This window comes from Furipterus horrens, unplaced genomic scaffold (assembly GCF_987537825.1).
Source record: "Furipterus horrens unplaced genomic scaffold, mFurHor1.1.pri manual_scaffold_4, whole genome shotgun sequence".
Classification (NCBI taxonomy): Eukaryota; Metazoa; Chordata; class Mammalia; order Chiroptera; family Furipteridae; genus Furipterus; species Furipterus horrens.
In genome coordinates, this window is record NW_028327174.1 from 17387133 (window position 1) to 17404826 (window position 17694).

At 39.3% G+C, this 17694-nt stretch overlaps 1 protein-coding gene across 6 annotated transcripts in view; it reads left to right on the top strand.

Annotated features, from left to right (window-relative positions):
* ANKS1B (ankyrin repeat and sterile alpha motif domain containing 1B) overlaps positions 1–17694 on the top strand; it is an 829228-nt gene that overhangs the window by 407361 nt on the left and 404173 nt on the right. For 4 of the 6 annotated variants that reach the window (XM_090272643.1, XM_090272644.1, XM_090272647.1 and 1 more), the window contains exon 15: positions 1502–1504. The exons of the other annotated variants lie outside the window; for them this stretch is intronic. In XM_090272643.1, coding sequence (XP_090128769.1) covers positions 1502–1504 — 3 coding nt within the window. The remainder of the gene's footprint in view (positions 1–1501; positions 1505–17694) is intronic. 6 annotated transcript variants of the gene reach the window in all.

The following is a 17694-nucleotide window of genomic DNA, read 5'->3' on the forward strand; positions in this document are numbered from 1 at the left end:
CTCCTTGGTCTGCAGGAACCGAGAGAGCTCACATGGCTGCTTCCCCAAAGAGGGGCTGGCTGGGGCAGACGTCTGTCTCCACAGCTCCAGGAGCTGTTCTTCCCTCGCATCTGGGTTGCTTCCAGGCCTCTGATTTGTGCTCATGTTGCTCTAGATCTGCCTCAGGAGGTATTTTGCCACCGATGCAGCTGATAGCTGTTCTCCTGCTGAGACTGCTGATGGGAATATCATTTCTCAAGCTCTAGGAGAACATTTTTTAAAGATGTATTTACTGTTTCCCAGAGTTAGTCTGTTGAAGAAATAACAAAGAGGGAGGAAGCTGAAATGTATTCCATTCTTAACTGTGTGTCAGATGCTGAGCAGTTTACTCCTGTGAACATCTTTGTATTCAGCTCTCAAAATAATTCGGTGATGTGTTGTTATTAGACCCACTTTATAGATGAAGAAAGGCTCAAAAAGTTAAGTAACTTGCTGAGTCAGCTGCTTCAAAGGTAGTGTTTCTTCTTCCTGACATTCATACTCCTTTTGACAAAATATGCTGCTTAATCAGAATAACAGAAGCCAGCTCTTTGCCTCTGTTTCTTTAGTTCAAGTCATACTCACATGCACTTAGGGGAACCATCTTGGGGGGGGGGTGGCGGATTTAGATGTAGAACCAATCACTTCCTTTTAGAAAAACTCAACTATTGGTATGGAAGGCTTTAGCTCAAACCCCAAAGCACAAGCCACATGGTCATATATTTCAGTCGTTCACAGCTCTGAATATCTTCTACTTCCCAAAAGTGGACGCATAACGTAAGTAAATGTTAATAATGACCTGGGTTTCACTTTTCAGAGGAAGAATTTTCTCTACCTTCAGTAATATTCTGTTTTCCATGAACTGTTAACTTGCACATTAAAGCCTTTCTGTGAAGTGCTTTGCAACAGGCATAATTTATCTTGATTTTTATTTATTTTTACAACACTATTTTTAATAGAACCAACTGGGGGAAGTGGGAGGGGAATATGTTAGCACACAGGCATACTATTTTGCCTAAATCACATTATTTTTGTTATCACTTTATATAACACTACACTGAGTGACTTAGTTATTTTTTAGATAGATTAAATCTAAGAAACCCCTGAATAACAGAATAGCTATATAGAAATGTGAATTATAATAATCATTAGGCTAGCATGAGTTAACTAATATTTATTGAGATAGCATTTAATCAACCAAACAATTGTGTTCTTAGCACGAGACACTAAAATTTATTTTATTCCAAATACTCAGTCATTTAAAACTAAAATAACCTACATAACATAGACTTTGCTCATTAGAATATGGCTGAGGTCCTCTGGTTTTGAAATTACAACTAATATTCATATGTGAAACTAGGTTTCTTTTAAGTGTGAAATAGTTGAGTATCAATCTGTGGCCTAATATCAATAGTTAAAACTGGTACATTGTTTTCCATTCAACAAAATATTTAACCTTCTAGATGAAGCCTAGAGAAGTGAGCAAGTACACTTTTCTACTCGTACTGGAATACTTTCCATAACATCTTTCATGTATGATCAACCTATAACAACAACATCTGCTTCCATAGTTCCCATGATGATAAACCCACTACTTTCAGAGACAACATATTTTATCACTGGGAAGCTCAAGTTGTTAAAAACTTATTTCTGAGCCAAAATATGTTACCTACATAGGCATAAGTTTCAATATTCACTCTTAACAACTGCAGTGGGACCTTGGGAAATTTACTTCATCGACCTAAACCTCACTTTTTCATATAAAGAGCAGCTATAACAAATAATATCTACCTCCCCCCAATATAATTGGGGATATCTAATGAATTACTGCATGAGAAAGTAGTTAGCTACATTCCTGGTACATAGTAGACTATAATAGATGACAACCCCATCTACCCGTTTTTCTTTTTTAAAAAAATTTCCAAAGAAACAAAGAATGAATTGTAGCTCATTATTTCAAATAAACAGGTGTGGCCAAAAGTAGCTATACAGTTGTGAGTAGGCAAAACACAGTTTATTCTTCTATTATTTTTTAAATTATTGTATTATTTTTATATAAACAACTGTAAACCTGCTTTTGCCAATCCCTGTATATAAGTATCTTCAGGATGTGGATGATAATTTTTTAATTTTACTTATTCATTTTAGAGAGAGAGAGAATCATTGATTTGTTGTTCCACTTATTTTGCATTCATTAGTTGATATTTTTTTAATGGTTTTTCTATTACAGTTGTCCCACTTTTTCCCCCATTGCTTCCCCACCCCACCCACCCTTTCTCCTGCAGTCAATCCCCACCCCATTGTCCATGTCCATGAGTGATTTATACTAGTTCCTTGACTAGACCCTTCCCCTTCTTACCACTCTTCCCCCCCTCCCCACTCCCACTTGGTCTCTGTTAGTCTGCTCCTTGTTTACATGCCTCTGGTTCAATTTTGCTTGTTTGTTTGTGTTGTTCATTAGTTTCCTATATTGGGTGATATCATATGGTATTTGTCTTTGGTTGCCTGGCTTATTTCACTAAGCATAATTTTCTCTAGTTCCATCCATGTTGTTGCAAATGGCAGTTCTTTCTTTCTGTTGCACAGTATTCTGTTGAGTAAATGTACGACAGTTTTGTTTTGTTTTGTTTTTTGTTCCACTCATCTACAGGTGAGCACTTGAGCTGTTTCCAGCACTTGGCTATTGTAAGTAATACTGCTATGAACATAAGGGTCCATAGGTACTTTGAATTGGTGTTTCAGGATTCTTCAGGTATAATCCTAGCAATGGAATTGCTGATATTTTCTTTCTTTTTTTTTTTTTTTGAATATGTTTTATTGATTATGCTGTTATGGTTGTCCCAATTTCTTTTCCCTCTGCTCCTCTCCACCTGGTTATCCCCCTTTCTCCAGCTTCCCCCACTTTTAGTACATGTTCATTGGTTGTGCATATAGTTCTTCTCAACATCTTCCTGTCTACTCCATTCCCTCCTACTATGCTTCTTAATTCCTGTGCCATCTCCCTCCCTTCCCCCCTTCCCCCTCCCTGCTGACCTCCCCCCAATATGTTCCCCATACATATAGTTCTTTTCCCACTCTTATTGCCTACTTAGTTTGCCTTTGTATCAATTCCCTAGCTTCTGTTGTTGGTTGTTGTGATGCAGTTTTCATTTTAATGTTCATAGTTTTGATTCTCCTTCTTCTAAACCAGTCCCTTTAACATCTCATATAATAGTGGTTTGGATCTAATGAACGCCTTCAGTTTTACTTGGTCCTGGAAGCACTTTCTCTGCCCTTCTATTCTGAATGACAGTTTCATTGGATAGAGTATCATGGCTGTAGGTTTTGGATTTTCATTACTTTGAATATTTCTTGCCAGTCCCTTCTTGCCTGCAGGGTCTCCTTTGAGAAGTCAGCTGATAGTCTAATTTGGACCCCTTTGTACACAATTCTTTTTTTCTCTCTTGCTGCTTTCAAGATTCTCTCTTTATCTTTAATTTTTGACAATTTGATTATAATGTGTCTTGGAGTGTTTCTCCCTCGGTCCAGTTTTTCTGGAACTCTATGTGCTTCCTGGACCTGTAAGTCTATTTCCTTCCCCAAGTTCGGGAAGTTCTGCTTCATTATTTTCTCACATAATTTTTCAGTTTCTAGTTCTTCTTTGCCCTTTGGCAATCCTATAATTTGAATGTTCATTCGCTTATGGCTGTCCCAGAGGTTTCTGAGCCTCTTCTCATATTCCTCACTTTTCGTTTCCTCTCTATGCACTGGTTGACTGTTTGTTCCTTCCCTATGTTCTGATTTGTTGATTTGATCTCTGAATTTTATTTCCTCACCACTTGTCTCATATGTGTTTTCGTTCATTTCAATATGACTAGCTTTCATTCCTTCCCCGTCTTGTTCCAAATCTTTTGTTAATTCTGTAAGCCACCTTATGACTATAGCTCTGAACAGAGCCTCAGAAAGATTTCCTATTTGTTCATCGATCAGGTCCCGCATGTGCTGCCTGGTGAGCTGTGTCACCAGGATTTCAATCGTGGTCTGCTTCATCCTGACAGTTCGGTGTTTAGCTTTGCTTCCTAGGCAGGCTATAGGCAGTGGAGCCCCATGCCCTCGTCAATACCCGTGATCGGTGGCGATCGGCGACCTTTTTCGCCACACTGAGGTGCTTTGTGGGGGGGCGGGGGTCCAAGATGGATTCCTGCCGTTACTCTCCGTTGAGAGACCGGGATCCTTTTCCTCCATCCCCCCCACTGGGCCTCAGAGTCCGAAGCAATGGGGTGGTCTGCCTTCCCCAGCGTTGTAATAAAGAACTGTTGGGTCTCAACTGCAGCCGGGATTGCTCCCATGACATTTCTCACAGTCCCACCACTATCCCCACTGCTACCAGAAACAGCACCACTCGACCTTTCTGTTTTAATTTTCGCCCCTCCTACCCGTCTGGACGAGCGCCGCTGGTTTATAACTTCATACACTGGGCTTCCATGTAGTTTTATTTTCTGGAATTTCTGGTTATCTTTGGTTTTGAGGTAGTTGTATTCCTACTTAGTTGTGGAGGGAGACCAAGTGTGTCAGTCTAAGCCTCCATCTTGGCCGGAAGTCGAAATCCTGATATTTTCGATGGAATATTACCCCTTGCTCATTCAACATAAATTTGAAAACAGTTGCAAAGAGTCTTCTTTGTGGACACTTTAAAAGTAGGTAAATGACTACTATATAAATATCAGTGCATTTTACACTGATGAATACCTAAGTCTCTGCCCCCTTACAATGTAATAGGTGGAACAGTTCTACCTAAGACACAGGCAAACACAGGAAGTGGTCAAGTTGATGAGCCAGAGAAGAATGGCCCAAAAGAGGAAGTAGATAAAGGTTCCAGTGGGAGGACTAAGTGACAAGGAGATAGCCAACTTAAAAGATGCAGAGTTCAAGACACTGGTGATAATGATGCTCACAGACTTGACAAGATGAAGAACAACAAATGCATAAGGAAAGAAATTAAGGCTATGCTAAGTGAAATGAAGGAAAATCCACATGAAACCAATGGTGAAGGGAAGGGAGCCAGGTTTCAAATCAAAGATTTACCACCTAAGGAAGAAATAAACAATCAACCAGTACAGAATGAAGAAACAAGAATTGAAAAAAAAATGAGGCAAGGCTTAGAAACATCTGGGACAACATTAAACGTGCCAAAATCCAAATCATATGGGTGCCAGAAGGAGTTAAGGAAGAGGAAGAAATTGAAAACTTATGTGAAAAAATAATGAAGGAGAACTTCCCTAATTTGGCGAAGGAAATAGACATGCAAGACTGGGAAGCACAGAGAGTCCCAAACAAGCTAGACCCAAAGAGGACCACACCAAGACACATCATAATTAAAATGCTAAAGGTTAAAGATAAAGAGAGAATCTTAAAAGCAGCAAGAGAAAAGCAGAGAGTTACCTACAAAGGGGTCCCTATAAGGCTGTCAGCTGATTTCTCAAAAGAAACGTTACAGGCAAGAAGTATTTAAAGTGATGAAAAGCAAGGACCTACAACCAAGATTACTCTATCTAGCAAACTATCATTTAGAATGGAAGGACAGATATAGTGCTTCCCAGACAAGGTAAAGCTAAAGGAGTTCATCACAACTAAGCCATTATTATATGAAATGTTAAAGGGACTTATTTAGGAAAAAGAGGATCAGAACTATGAACATTAATATGACAATAAAATCACAACTGTCAACAATTGAATCTAAAAAATAAAAACAAAAACAAACTAAGCGAACAACTAGAATAGAAACAGAATCATAGATATAGGGATGATTTACAAGGTTATCAGCCGGGAGCGAGAGAAATGGGGAAATGGTGCAGGGATTAAGAAGCATAACTGGTAGGTACAAAATAGACAAGGAGTGTTAAGAATAGTATAGGAAAGGGAGAAGCCAAAGAACATACAGGCACAACCTATGGATATGGACTAAGGGGGGTGGGATTGCTGGGGTAAGGGGATACTGGGCAGAGGGAAGCAAAGGGGAAAGAAGTTCGCCCCCAGAGAGGAAAGAAGATTGATCTGATTGCTACCCTGACTTCTTCACTAACTTGCTGTTGTGAGTTGGAAAATAACACCTTGCAATTAGCCTCAGTTTCTTTATTCAAAGATGGAAAGCTGGCACTAGATTCTTTCCAACTCTGTAATGCTATGACTCATACTTTTATCTTTTGTTTAATAGGTTATGCTTTGGCAGAATGTCCTTCTTTAAAGCTTTCCACTTCTTAACTCCTGAAGACAAATGTCCAAAAACTCTCAAGGATGTATAATTCAACTAGATTTTTCTAGGATTGCTGCCAGATTCTCATTTCACAATGCTTTATAAATATATTAATATAAAATGCATAATTTAATTGATATGTCTATAATTTTTTTTTGTTTTTACTGTATGCAAAACTGACTTTTTCCTAAGCACCTTAGCTGTTTTAATAAATCTTATGCTGATTTGTCAGAGACTTAAATGACCAACTGAAATCATGCACACTTTAGTAATGTGACTGGGAATAAATGCAGAATTTCTGATACAGTAGTCCCTCTCTTATCCACAGGAGATACATTCCAAGTTCCCCAATGGACACCTGAAACCATGAATAGTACTGAACCCCATATATACATATCTATGGTAAATAGTTGTAACAATAAGTTCAATGGTTTCTGGTGCAGGTGTTAGATCAATCAGAATGCACTTTCTGTTCCTGTCTTCCACCCACAAATTTAATCTCTTTTCTGTGTTAATCAAGCTGTGGCCTTAATTTCTAAGCTTGAGGTGCAATAGCAAAACTAGCAAAAATTTCTTTTTCCCTGGCTGGATGGCTTAGCTGGTTGGGTTCGATCCCAGGTCAGGGTGTATACCTAGGTTGCATGTTTAATTCCCAGGGCATGTGCGAGATGCGACTAATCAATGTTTCTCTCTCCCACCCCTCTCCTTTCCTTGCTCTCTAAAAATCAGTAAACATATCCTCAAGTGAGGATTAAAACTTTTTTTTTTATTTCTTTTTTCCTTCACAATTTCACAAAAAGAAGGTTTGTTCTTATTTTATCTTAGCAACCTCAGCATAGTTATTTTTCTTACATTATTAAGTCGAGAACTTTACCTTTAATAAGTGAAGCACTTTACCACTTCTCTTTGCCATATCCAGATTACTCTTGGTCTTTGAGGCCATTAGTAATTAAAACAAGGATGACCTGAACACAAGCAGTGAGATACCTCAGCAGTCGATCTGATGCCCAAGGTGGTTCCTGACTAACAGGTGGGTGGTATATACAGCGTGGAGATGCTGGATAAAGGGATGATTCATATCCTGGGTGAGACAGAGCAGAACGGCCTGAGATTTCATCATGCTACTCAGAACAGTGGGCAATTTAAAACACATGGATTGTTTATTTCCGGAACTTTCCACTTACTATATTTGGAAGGCAGGTAATTGAACTGCAGAAAGCAAAACCGCGCATAAGGCAGGACTACTACAGTGTACTGCCTGCTGCTTGAATCCTCTAAACTCCTCATGAGAATTTAATGGAGGGAAAGAGTCTTAACATTTCAATAGTGTATGTTTTTCATTAGGTTGCATGTACGAATTGCTCACGATGGCTCGTGTATTACCCATTGATTGGTTTGACTAAAGTGGAGGCAGGCATCTCTCCTCTCCAGAGCTCCTGTACTTGGCTTACCTCCAAATCTGAGCAATGACTAAAAGGCAGACCAGACCATTTATGCTTAACAGTGCATTTCAGACCCGCTGATCAGAGAGAAACATTTCCTACCGTACCCCCTTGCTCTTGCTGTCTGCTCAGCTCCACCTGCTTGTTCCATTTTCCCTCGAAGTCTCTGCAAGTCCTGCTTAGCCCTCCTTATAAAAGAAAAGCTTTTCAATGTTTGACTTTAAGATACCTGAAAATCCTGAGGAAGGAGTGTTGGCCCTATCGTAATCTTTTTAAGTCTCTCCTTGCCTAAGTCTGGATTTGTTTTTATTCAACAGCGCTAAAAATTTTTTAGACCTCTTTTGGCTCATCTCTTATCTTCTTAGGAAGTTCTCTTTTCCTCTTTCAGTATTAATCAGTCCATAAAGAACATTTCCCTAGTGTTGTTCCTACTTACTAATTTTCTCTACATAACCATTATTTTGAAAAATGTGTGCATGCCTCTATGTATGCATGACATGGATTATATTCCTTCAATAATCAGAATTGTAGATGTGACATAATTACATAGGTTGGCTATATACAGATTCATTTCTGTATCAATCTGTGATACAATTATGTATCAACCAAGAGTTTCCTTAGAAAATTCCACCATTATCTCTTTGTATTATACCGTCGTCGGCAGCCGTCCGTCTCGAGAGACGATGGTGTAGCTTCTTAAGAGTCTATCTGCACCGCCGAGAATGGCTGTGCAGTCCGACTCGGGAGTGACACGGTATCTGTCTCCTCCCGTGTTGAATCGACATCTTGCGATGACGCTGGAGTGTCCTCTCCAGTGAAGCTGAAGCTACAGAGCCTGGGCAGGGTGATATGGAGGGTCTGCTGTTGCCCATGCAGCAGACCCCCCCTCTCTTCGCAGCTGAAGGGTCCAAGGGAAAGACGGAGTCAATACAGCTTGGCTTCAGGTGCACCGCAGGAGTTGCCGGTGTTGACTACAACGTCAAACCGCCTTAGGGACTCCGGCTCCGGATTTTCTGTCGGGGTTTACTCCCTTAGCCTTTCCCCTGAAGAGGTATGCCGCAAGGCAGCGGAGGTTTTTTGGAGTCAGAGTTTTCCTTCTCTGATGTGCCCTGACTGGAAGATCGAACCAGCGACACTTAGCTCGCAGGCCGACGCTCAATCCACTGAGCCAAACCAGCCAGGGTAGATATTATACCAAATATACATAATCATAACACACAAGTGAAATGCTAAAACTTATTTTTCAATAAAAGTGTAACATATAATACCAAATACCTTATCACCTATTGTTGATGACATATGAAATACTTTTTATGATGACACTGAGTCTTTATTATAAAAGTAAAGAAACAATTTTCTTTTAAAAGGTTGAATAATATTCCATTGATGTATATAGCACATTTTCTTTATCCATCGATGGACATTTGCTTCCGTATCTTAGCTATTGTGAGTAACACTGCAATGAACATGGGAGTGCAGTTATCTATTCAAGATCCTAATTTCAGTTCTTTTGGGTAAATATCCATACATGAGATTTCTGGGGGTCATATGGTAGTTTCAATTTTGAATTTTTTGAAGAACCTCCATACTGTTTTCCATAGCAGCTGCACCATGTTATATTCCCACCAACGATATGCCAAGGGCTCCAATTTCTCCACATCCTCACCAACATTTGTTATTTTTTAAAATATGTACCATAGCCATCCTAACGGGTGTGAGGTAATAATCTTCTTGTGGTTTTGATTTGCATTTCCCGATGACAAGTAACATTGAGCATCTTTTCGTGAACCTGTTGGCCTGGAGGTCATTGTGCTTAGTGAGATAACTCATCATAGAAAGATTAAAACTACATGATTCCACTGTATGATGGCTTAGTCCATTCAGTGTTCTCTAAACGAATGTCTAGACTCGGTATTAATAAAGGACAGCAATTTATTTATGACAGTTCTAAACGCCGGGAAGTCTAAGATCAGCGCACCAGCAGATTGGGTGTCTGATGAGGACTTACTTCCTAGTTCATGGTCTTCTCACTGTATCCTCACAGGGCAGATGGGGCCAAGGGAACTGTCTGGGATTGCTTTTATAAGGGCACTAATCCCATTCATGAGGAGGGTTCTGCTCTCATGACCTAATCACCTCCCACAGGCTCTCCCTCCAAAAGCCATCACACTGGGGATTAGATTACAACATATGAATATGGGAGGGGCGCTAACATTTAATCTGTAGCATATGAGGCATCTAGAATAGCCACACCTGTAGAAACAGAGAATAGAATGGTGGTTGCCAGAGGTTGTTCAATGAGTATAAAATTTTGCTTATGCCAGGTGAATAAATTCTACAACATTATGCCTGTCCTTACCATTGTGCCTGTATTGCGCATTGAAAAAATCATTAAGAAGGAGTAAATTTCACATTAAGTGTTCTTTCCACAATAGAAAATAGAAATAAAGAATAAAGGAAACAAAGCAGGACTCTATTACCCTGTGCATTTACACAAAAATTTCTTCTTTGTGAGCTTCTCAAGTATTTAAATACTATTTGCACCTGGTATATTTTTGTTATTTTTCCAAAGGAGTAAGTGCTCATATTCTTACTAGAGTTACTACTTAGAGTGGGACTTTGTATTTTTATACTCTGCCTATCTTCAAAAAAGGCTTGAGAAGGTTTATAGTAATATAAAACCCAATTAAAACAGTAGTAAAAGACACTGTTACCAGAGGTGAACCCAAAACGGGGCTCCTAAGCACTCCATGACCTGTAGGTTCTTGACTTCACACAAGAAAGAATTCAAGAACGAGTCTGAGTGAAAGCAAAGAGCAAGTTTTATTTAGGTTGAGAGAAAGAAAGAGGCTAAGTTGCAGGTTCCTGGAGACAGGATCAAGGGTTTAAACACCCCCTGCTCCCACGTTTGCCCATTTCACGGGGCACCTCTGTGAAAGACACAAAATTACACGTCTGAGTTACAAGTGAACTTGTGAGTTGCGTGCCATGCCACAGTGATCAGCTTTTGGGATTTTATGTGTTCCCAAGGGTGACAGATTTTTTGTCACCAAATTGTATCTCTGCTTTCTGGTTGGGAGGGGGTCTTTTTCCTAATATGGCCCACTGGAAGTTTCGTGGCATTTGTCCCCCTTGGTCAATGCTCATTATAATCATGGTATAATAAGCTTTGGGATCACTTTCTGGTCAATTTTTACTCCATCCTGGACTGATCTGTTTTAGCCGGCTCTTGTTGTTGACTTCGGGGACCACGACAGTGATTTCTTGCCATAAATTGTTTCCCTTTACTCACATGGGTGCTCTGGTAAGAGGCTTCAGGGCTTATCTGCTGGTGATGTCTGTTCCTAATGCCTTATTCCACTTGTCAGGAGCTTTCCCTGAGTTCTGTCTATCCTGCCACAGTATGAACCCAATAGTTTAAAAAGAGAAAAAAGTTAAAAGGGGCAAAAAGGAAAAGTCTCCAGAAAATCTAAACTAAGAAAATGACTACAATGAAGCATACAACTTGGCTCTGAGCTTCTTGACAACATAGCCAAGTGGCTACAGAATTCTTGTTGTAGGGAACACATTATTGTCATGCAGAGAAAGGAACTCTTCCCAACCTTGAAAATCCAGAAGGAATTTTCCTCAGGGGTTATTTTATAAAAGATATAACTACATTAGGAATGGTGCTTTCATTAGAATGCAGGGGGAAGGGGACTATTCTACCTGTGACATACATAGCCAGGTGTACAGTGTTAAGGTGGTGCCTCTGGAAAGACTTCTCTACCTGTGACTTCTAGCTCTCTCCATGATATAAACAACAATAACAACAATGGGTCTAAAGTATCACTGTTTTTTTTTTCTTATTCTTTCTAAAGAAGGCCCTCTTTTTTAACCTATGACTTGAGTACCAGGATTTCAGAGGTACTTAATAAAATTACAAAAAATTACATGAAAATAAAATTGAGGAATTATTGGAAAATGTAAATGAGGGTCCACGTTCCATCTCTTATTTGCTGTGTAAATGTGGATGAATTATTTCATCATTCTGAGCTTCATTTCCTTATTCTTTGAAATGAGAATAGTAATAAGTTTCTTCTTGCTATAATTAAATGAAATAATTTATATGAAAGGACTTGTAACCTGTAAAGGTCTGACAGTTATTATAATGTTGCCTTCCCAGAAAGCTCTTTACTTTTAAATTAGAGGTCATTGTGTTCATTTTTCTCTCTAGGCAATTGAATGCAGTTTATGAGTACATGCTCAATAATGTAGTTGCTTTATATTCACACGTAGACAATTCACCCTCTGGAAGTTTTCAAAAAAGATTTTCTTTTTTATTAAGCTTTTCTTCTTGAAGAAGCAACCAGCAAAATAGATTTTCTAATTCATTTTTATATATTAAAGAAAAATTTGTTTACTCTACAAATACAATAAACTAGGCAATTTAACCCACTAATAAAAACAGGAGTATGCGTGAATACAGTATAATTGTTGTTCATCCTACAATCAAACTTGACTCAAAAAATGTGATAAAGTAGGCTTCAAATTATTTTAAAGCTGATTACGCCAATGACTGGCTGGTTGGGTACACAGTATGGAGCTTAGAGAGCCCGAAGGCCGACAGGCCAACTGTGCGGCTGTCTTGGTCACCTAGACCCAAGGATAATGCACAGCCTAGACTTAGTAGCTGTAGGAAAAGGGAAAGCATTGTCTGTGAGAGATAATGACCATTATTTACTGATAGTTAACCCTTTTCTCAGTCACCGATTGCTTTGAGAATCTCATGGGAACTATAAGGCCTCTCACAGGAAAAAGGCAAACACACTTAAAAAAATATTTTATTTTCAATTCCTTCCACATACATATGTGTGTGCATGTGTATATAGATATGTGCGTGTACACATACATTCATCTGGAGGGAGTTAATGCTGGTAGGTCAAGAAAATGTAAGCATTCATGAAGAGTTAACAATTTTTAAAAGATCCCCTAAACTCCTGAGAGTACTCCAGATTTTGGTTTCTGGAGTTGAATGTTTTCATATTCACAATTAGTGCTAAATATATCACCAAAGCCTCTCAGAGAAAAATATAGCACCTCTGTTCCATTCAGGAAGATCTTATTTTTACAGACTGCTCAATTGCCCCTATACCATTTAATTAATTAATAGTCCACATGGTCCTCACTGAGCTGATACACACATTTAGTATATATAAATTGATGTCCAATGATATTTTGTATTTATTCACTTTCTCTTGTGTCTCCCTTAGGTATCTGTATCTCTTCTCATGTGAGCACCAGACTATTTTAATTAGTTACACTTTGTAATATATCTTAATATCCATTTTCAGAGTTCATGTTTTCCTACCCAGTAAATTCATGCTAGTAATCTAACATTTTAAAAAATGTCTGAGCACCACCCACTACCACTCTGTAGAGTGAAGGTTCAGAGATGCCTAATTTATCCTCATAAGGCATATGACCTCAGTTCTGCAGACTCAGACGTCAGCCAGGATTTTCTTCCTAGTTAACAGCTCTGCTCAGAGACTGACTTCTCGTAGAGAGGCTTTCTAGGTAGGTGGAAGGTCTCCGCACATTCCTAGGGCCTTTAGATGGCTGGTCTTCACGGGGAGCTTTAGGAAACTAGGCGTTGCCTGGAGAGTTGAGTGGACTGTCATTGTGAAAGGAGTATTTTTGCGTATGTTCTCACAGAGGCCTACAACTTTGAGCCTTTCTCCAGTCTTCTCAGAGTCCATCCAACTTGGAAGAAATGAACATATGTTGTCACTTCTCGGTCATGACTGTGATTGATCTTCTGCCTGAATCTGAGCCACACTCAGCACTTCCTACAGTTCACGTCTTTCCCCCTCCTTTACCCTAAAGCAAAATCTTGTTTATTGGTTTTATTTGTTGGTCTGTTTCTTTGTTGGCAGGTGGCCAGGGGAGGAAGGACAAGGGGCCTCTTTTATTATTTACTTCCATTTTCATATCATCACCATTCCTTATGCCTAGAAACATGTTTCACAGTTGTATTCTACCTACTTATTCAAAGAAAAATTGTACTGGAGGCAACTAAACAGTCAAGAAAGACTTATTTAAGATGATTGCACAAGGAGATTGAACTCAACTCCCCTGAAACAAAGGTGGGAGAGTTTTAAGTGTCAGCATGAGCTACTGGAAAAGTACTGAAGGACAGTTATGGAGGAAGATTGGTCAGTGTAATTAGACCATCTGTGTTTACTAATTGTGGTTCTTGAAATTAGGCTCCTACCCTCCCACAGAGCCTTGGGAGCTTAGGGCAATATCTTCTTTGATGACTACATTTCAAAGGGATGGCTTCCAGGTCCTTGGGAAAGACATTGCCAGGTTGTAAAAACCAGCAAGAGACTAGGATATTTAGGTGCCAAAAAGGCAGAGAAAGAATTTCCAATGGTAAGTTTTCTAAGGGAAATAAAATACTCTAAGAAAAGAGAAATCAGGAATCCATAGTGAGGAAGAAAGCTGTCTAGAGTCTAGTCAAACTAAGGGGAACATAAACCCACAGTGAATGTGTTCACTGGTAACTCATTCTGTAATTCGCCCAGGAACCGTCTGATCACTCAAGACGTTTCTACCTGGTGTGCTCTGCTCGCCATCCAAACTGAGTTAGAGGAATCACACGAAGTGCAATGGTTTCATGTGACTTCATGTCCATGCATGGACCAGAAAATGGAACCTTTCACATGCTATGGTATTTTGTACCAAGTTAAACAGGACTCTCACTGACTCGTAATTAGAAGAGAAATAAGCAATTGACTTTTTAAGGAATCACTTAATATGAGCCAGGCACTGTTCTAAGCACCTTATTTATATTAATTCATGTATTCCTCACAAATACCCTGTGAGGTCATTATTACTTCCACTTTACAGACTATAAAATAGAGAACAGAGAGAACAAGGTCATTTAGACAGAAACAATGACATTTAAACCCAATCGGATCCCCAAACCCAAGATCTTAACCTCTGTGTTCAAATACTTTGTTTTCCAACCTTTGAAGAGTTTTGCCAGGGGGCTGGGGACAGTATTTTGTCTTAGGAATCATTCAGGGGTGATAGCATAGGGTACACCGCGTGTGTCTGGAGTTTCGGTGGCCTCCTTCCTTCTGAGCCTGTGGGCAGCGGGTCAGAAGCAGTGACTCCAGGGGCTCCCCAGCCTGAGTACCACTGCGGCAGCCACTTAGCAGAGAATCTCATAATAGTCTGTTCTGTGAATTGGTAATCAGATATTTTCCATAAAATCCTGTGAAAGAATTCAATCAAGACACCTAGGGAAATTAAAATAAGCCATATTACTCCATAATAATTCAGAGAACTTTGGGAGAGACGGCTGTCAAGGTCAGAGAAGTAGAAGAATCTGGGGAGAGGAAAGGTGAAAAAATTTATTTTTAAAAAACCGGAAAAAGCAAAAGTTAGACGTAAAGCATCCTTTTCTTTTGAGCAGCTTGGAAATGTTAATCTTAGCATCTCGGTGTAGGCAGTCCCTTTACCTCTTTAAAGTCTGTGTACCTGTGCCACAACGTGATCACTAAAAGATTCCTCTTCTTCTTTCCAGTGAGCCCCCATCTTGGAACCCTTGTCTTACCACTAGGCTTGGGTGGTAATATGGATAGAAGGAAAATCGCAGATTGTTCTTTAAATGAAGATTCATTACTTATTTGATGAGGCATTTGGGGCAAGACATGTGCTCTGAATCTCAGTGTTCTCATCTGCATAGCGAGGGTAACTTTTTTTAGAGTTGTTATGAAGATTAGAGATAAAGTATTAAAAAGTTTCACTTAATAATCATGCAACATTATGAATATTGTTATGCTTTAGCAAGCTTCATCCAGTCATGTTTAGCTAAAGAGCTCAGAGCAAAGCAGGAAGAGATTTGAACCAGGGACCAGTTCTGTTTCGGGGGCTATAGAAACATCTGTCTGTGGACTTCTTGGTGGCAGGTGATGAAGAAAAAGGTCACATAGGCAAAGCACAAGGAAAAGACAGCCTAAGGTTATAGTCAGTATCGAGTCCAACTTAAGGAAGTTGAGGATCTTAAGCAGAGACAGGCAAAGTCACGGGAGCCAGGTAGTCAGAATGAATATGAACCAGATTTTGAGAAACAATTTCCAGAAGTATTGGGGCCCAGCTTTAGGGCAGGATTCCAATCACTATGGAGGAGGTCTAGTAACTCCAAGACAACCAGATTTCAAGAAAACTTAGCAGGTTCTCAGATTAAGAGCTCCAGGAAGCCCTTTATGGGACTGGCACTCATGAGCAGAGTGAGGCACGCAGAGGAGAGAATGAGCTGCACAGGACTACAAAACTGGAGCTGCCAACGTAATTTTTTGGTTGCTGTAACAGAGTGACCCAAAATAATAGTGGCTTTAATAGGATAAAAATTTATTTCTCTTACACATTAGTCTGGGTCAGGGGTCTAAGATGATACAGCAAAAATCATCCCAAATCATCCAGAATCATCGGGGCTTGTATTCTGTCTCATTGTCCTGCCACCTTTAACACATAGCTGAGACCCCAGATATTGTCTCCACTTCCCCCATGTCATCCCCATTTCAAACAATCACAGAGTCAAGAAGGATGCATCCTCATTTAAGGGGCACAAGCCAAAGTCGCACACCTCACATCTCCCAACATACCAGTACCCAGAACCTAGTCATACAGCCACACCAAGCTGAAAAAGAATCTAGATGTAGTCTTTGGCTGGGCAGCCATAAGTCCACCAAAAGTTCTGTTGCTGGTAATTAAAATTATTAGTCATCCCATGGGTACCAAAACAAAAGCCCAGTCATGAGATTTCAGCTCCACAATGTTGCGTCAAACCATGCCTTCTTAAAGGGAAGAAGTCAGGGCCTTGTCACATGCTATATTTCCACTAGCATTTAGAGGAAACCTACCAGTCTCCACCAAGACTCCACCCAACTCCCTGGACTGTTGTTTTATTTCCACTCTTTTAAGTGACAGCAAAGTTCATTTGTAAACTACATGCTACTATACTGAAACTACAAAATCTACCAGCAAAAAACGTTTTAGTTTTTTTTTTTTTTTAAGAAATGTATATTTTAACTTTCTGTACAAATAAAAAAACGTGAAACTGTGTACAAAGTCCTATCAAATGAAAGTCATTAAATGCTTGTAGAATACCAATTATTGCCACATTTTATCAATTTTACTGTCAGTGAGACCTAGAAACATGGCCAGAGTCCCAGCGCCAGTACGTTGTAATCCAGAATTTAAACTCAAGCCTACCTGATGCAGAAGTACACGTTATTTCCCATGTACATGTAAACATTTTCATAAACTGCATCAGAGAAAAATATTTTATCCCTTAGAATTTTAGTTTTTATTGTAAGAGCTCTAATATGCTTAGGAATTTCAAAAATCATGTATTATTCTTGGGCACACATAAAGAAAAATACAAACAAAACAAAAATTGGTTCCGATTTTTCTAAAATTGTCTCGAGGTTGAAATCTGACTCTTCTGAGTAGTTTTTGTTTTGACTCAGTCATTAAGGTCCAAGTTCTTCTACACAGTATTGTCCTCTGTGCCAGCTAGAGTTCTAATGAGGAAGCATTTTCTAAAAGAAACTATAAAAGAACTAAAAGCTTGAGCTTTGAGGTTGGCTTTGCAATTATGTAAAACTAGTCTACTTTTCCCACCCATTCTATAAAATTCTGATGCTGGTACATTTGCTGATTTCACACTTAAAGGCAATGACAACTATGATGGCTACCGTTCAGCTCACAACAGTTACACAACTATCAATTAATTGTAAGCCACATTCCAATTACAGGGATGTTCGAATGTTTTTTTTTTTTTTTTTTTTTTTTTTTTTTTAAGTACATCTTAGAATTGATGAAATAAAATTCTATTTATTTCAGGAGACGTTTTGGCGCTTGCAAAGAGTTCGCTCTCAACTCAGAGTTCCTCTCCCATTTTTCTCTCCACAGACGTCTCTCTCATGAGTCTCCTCAGGACTCAGAAAA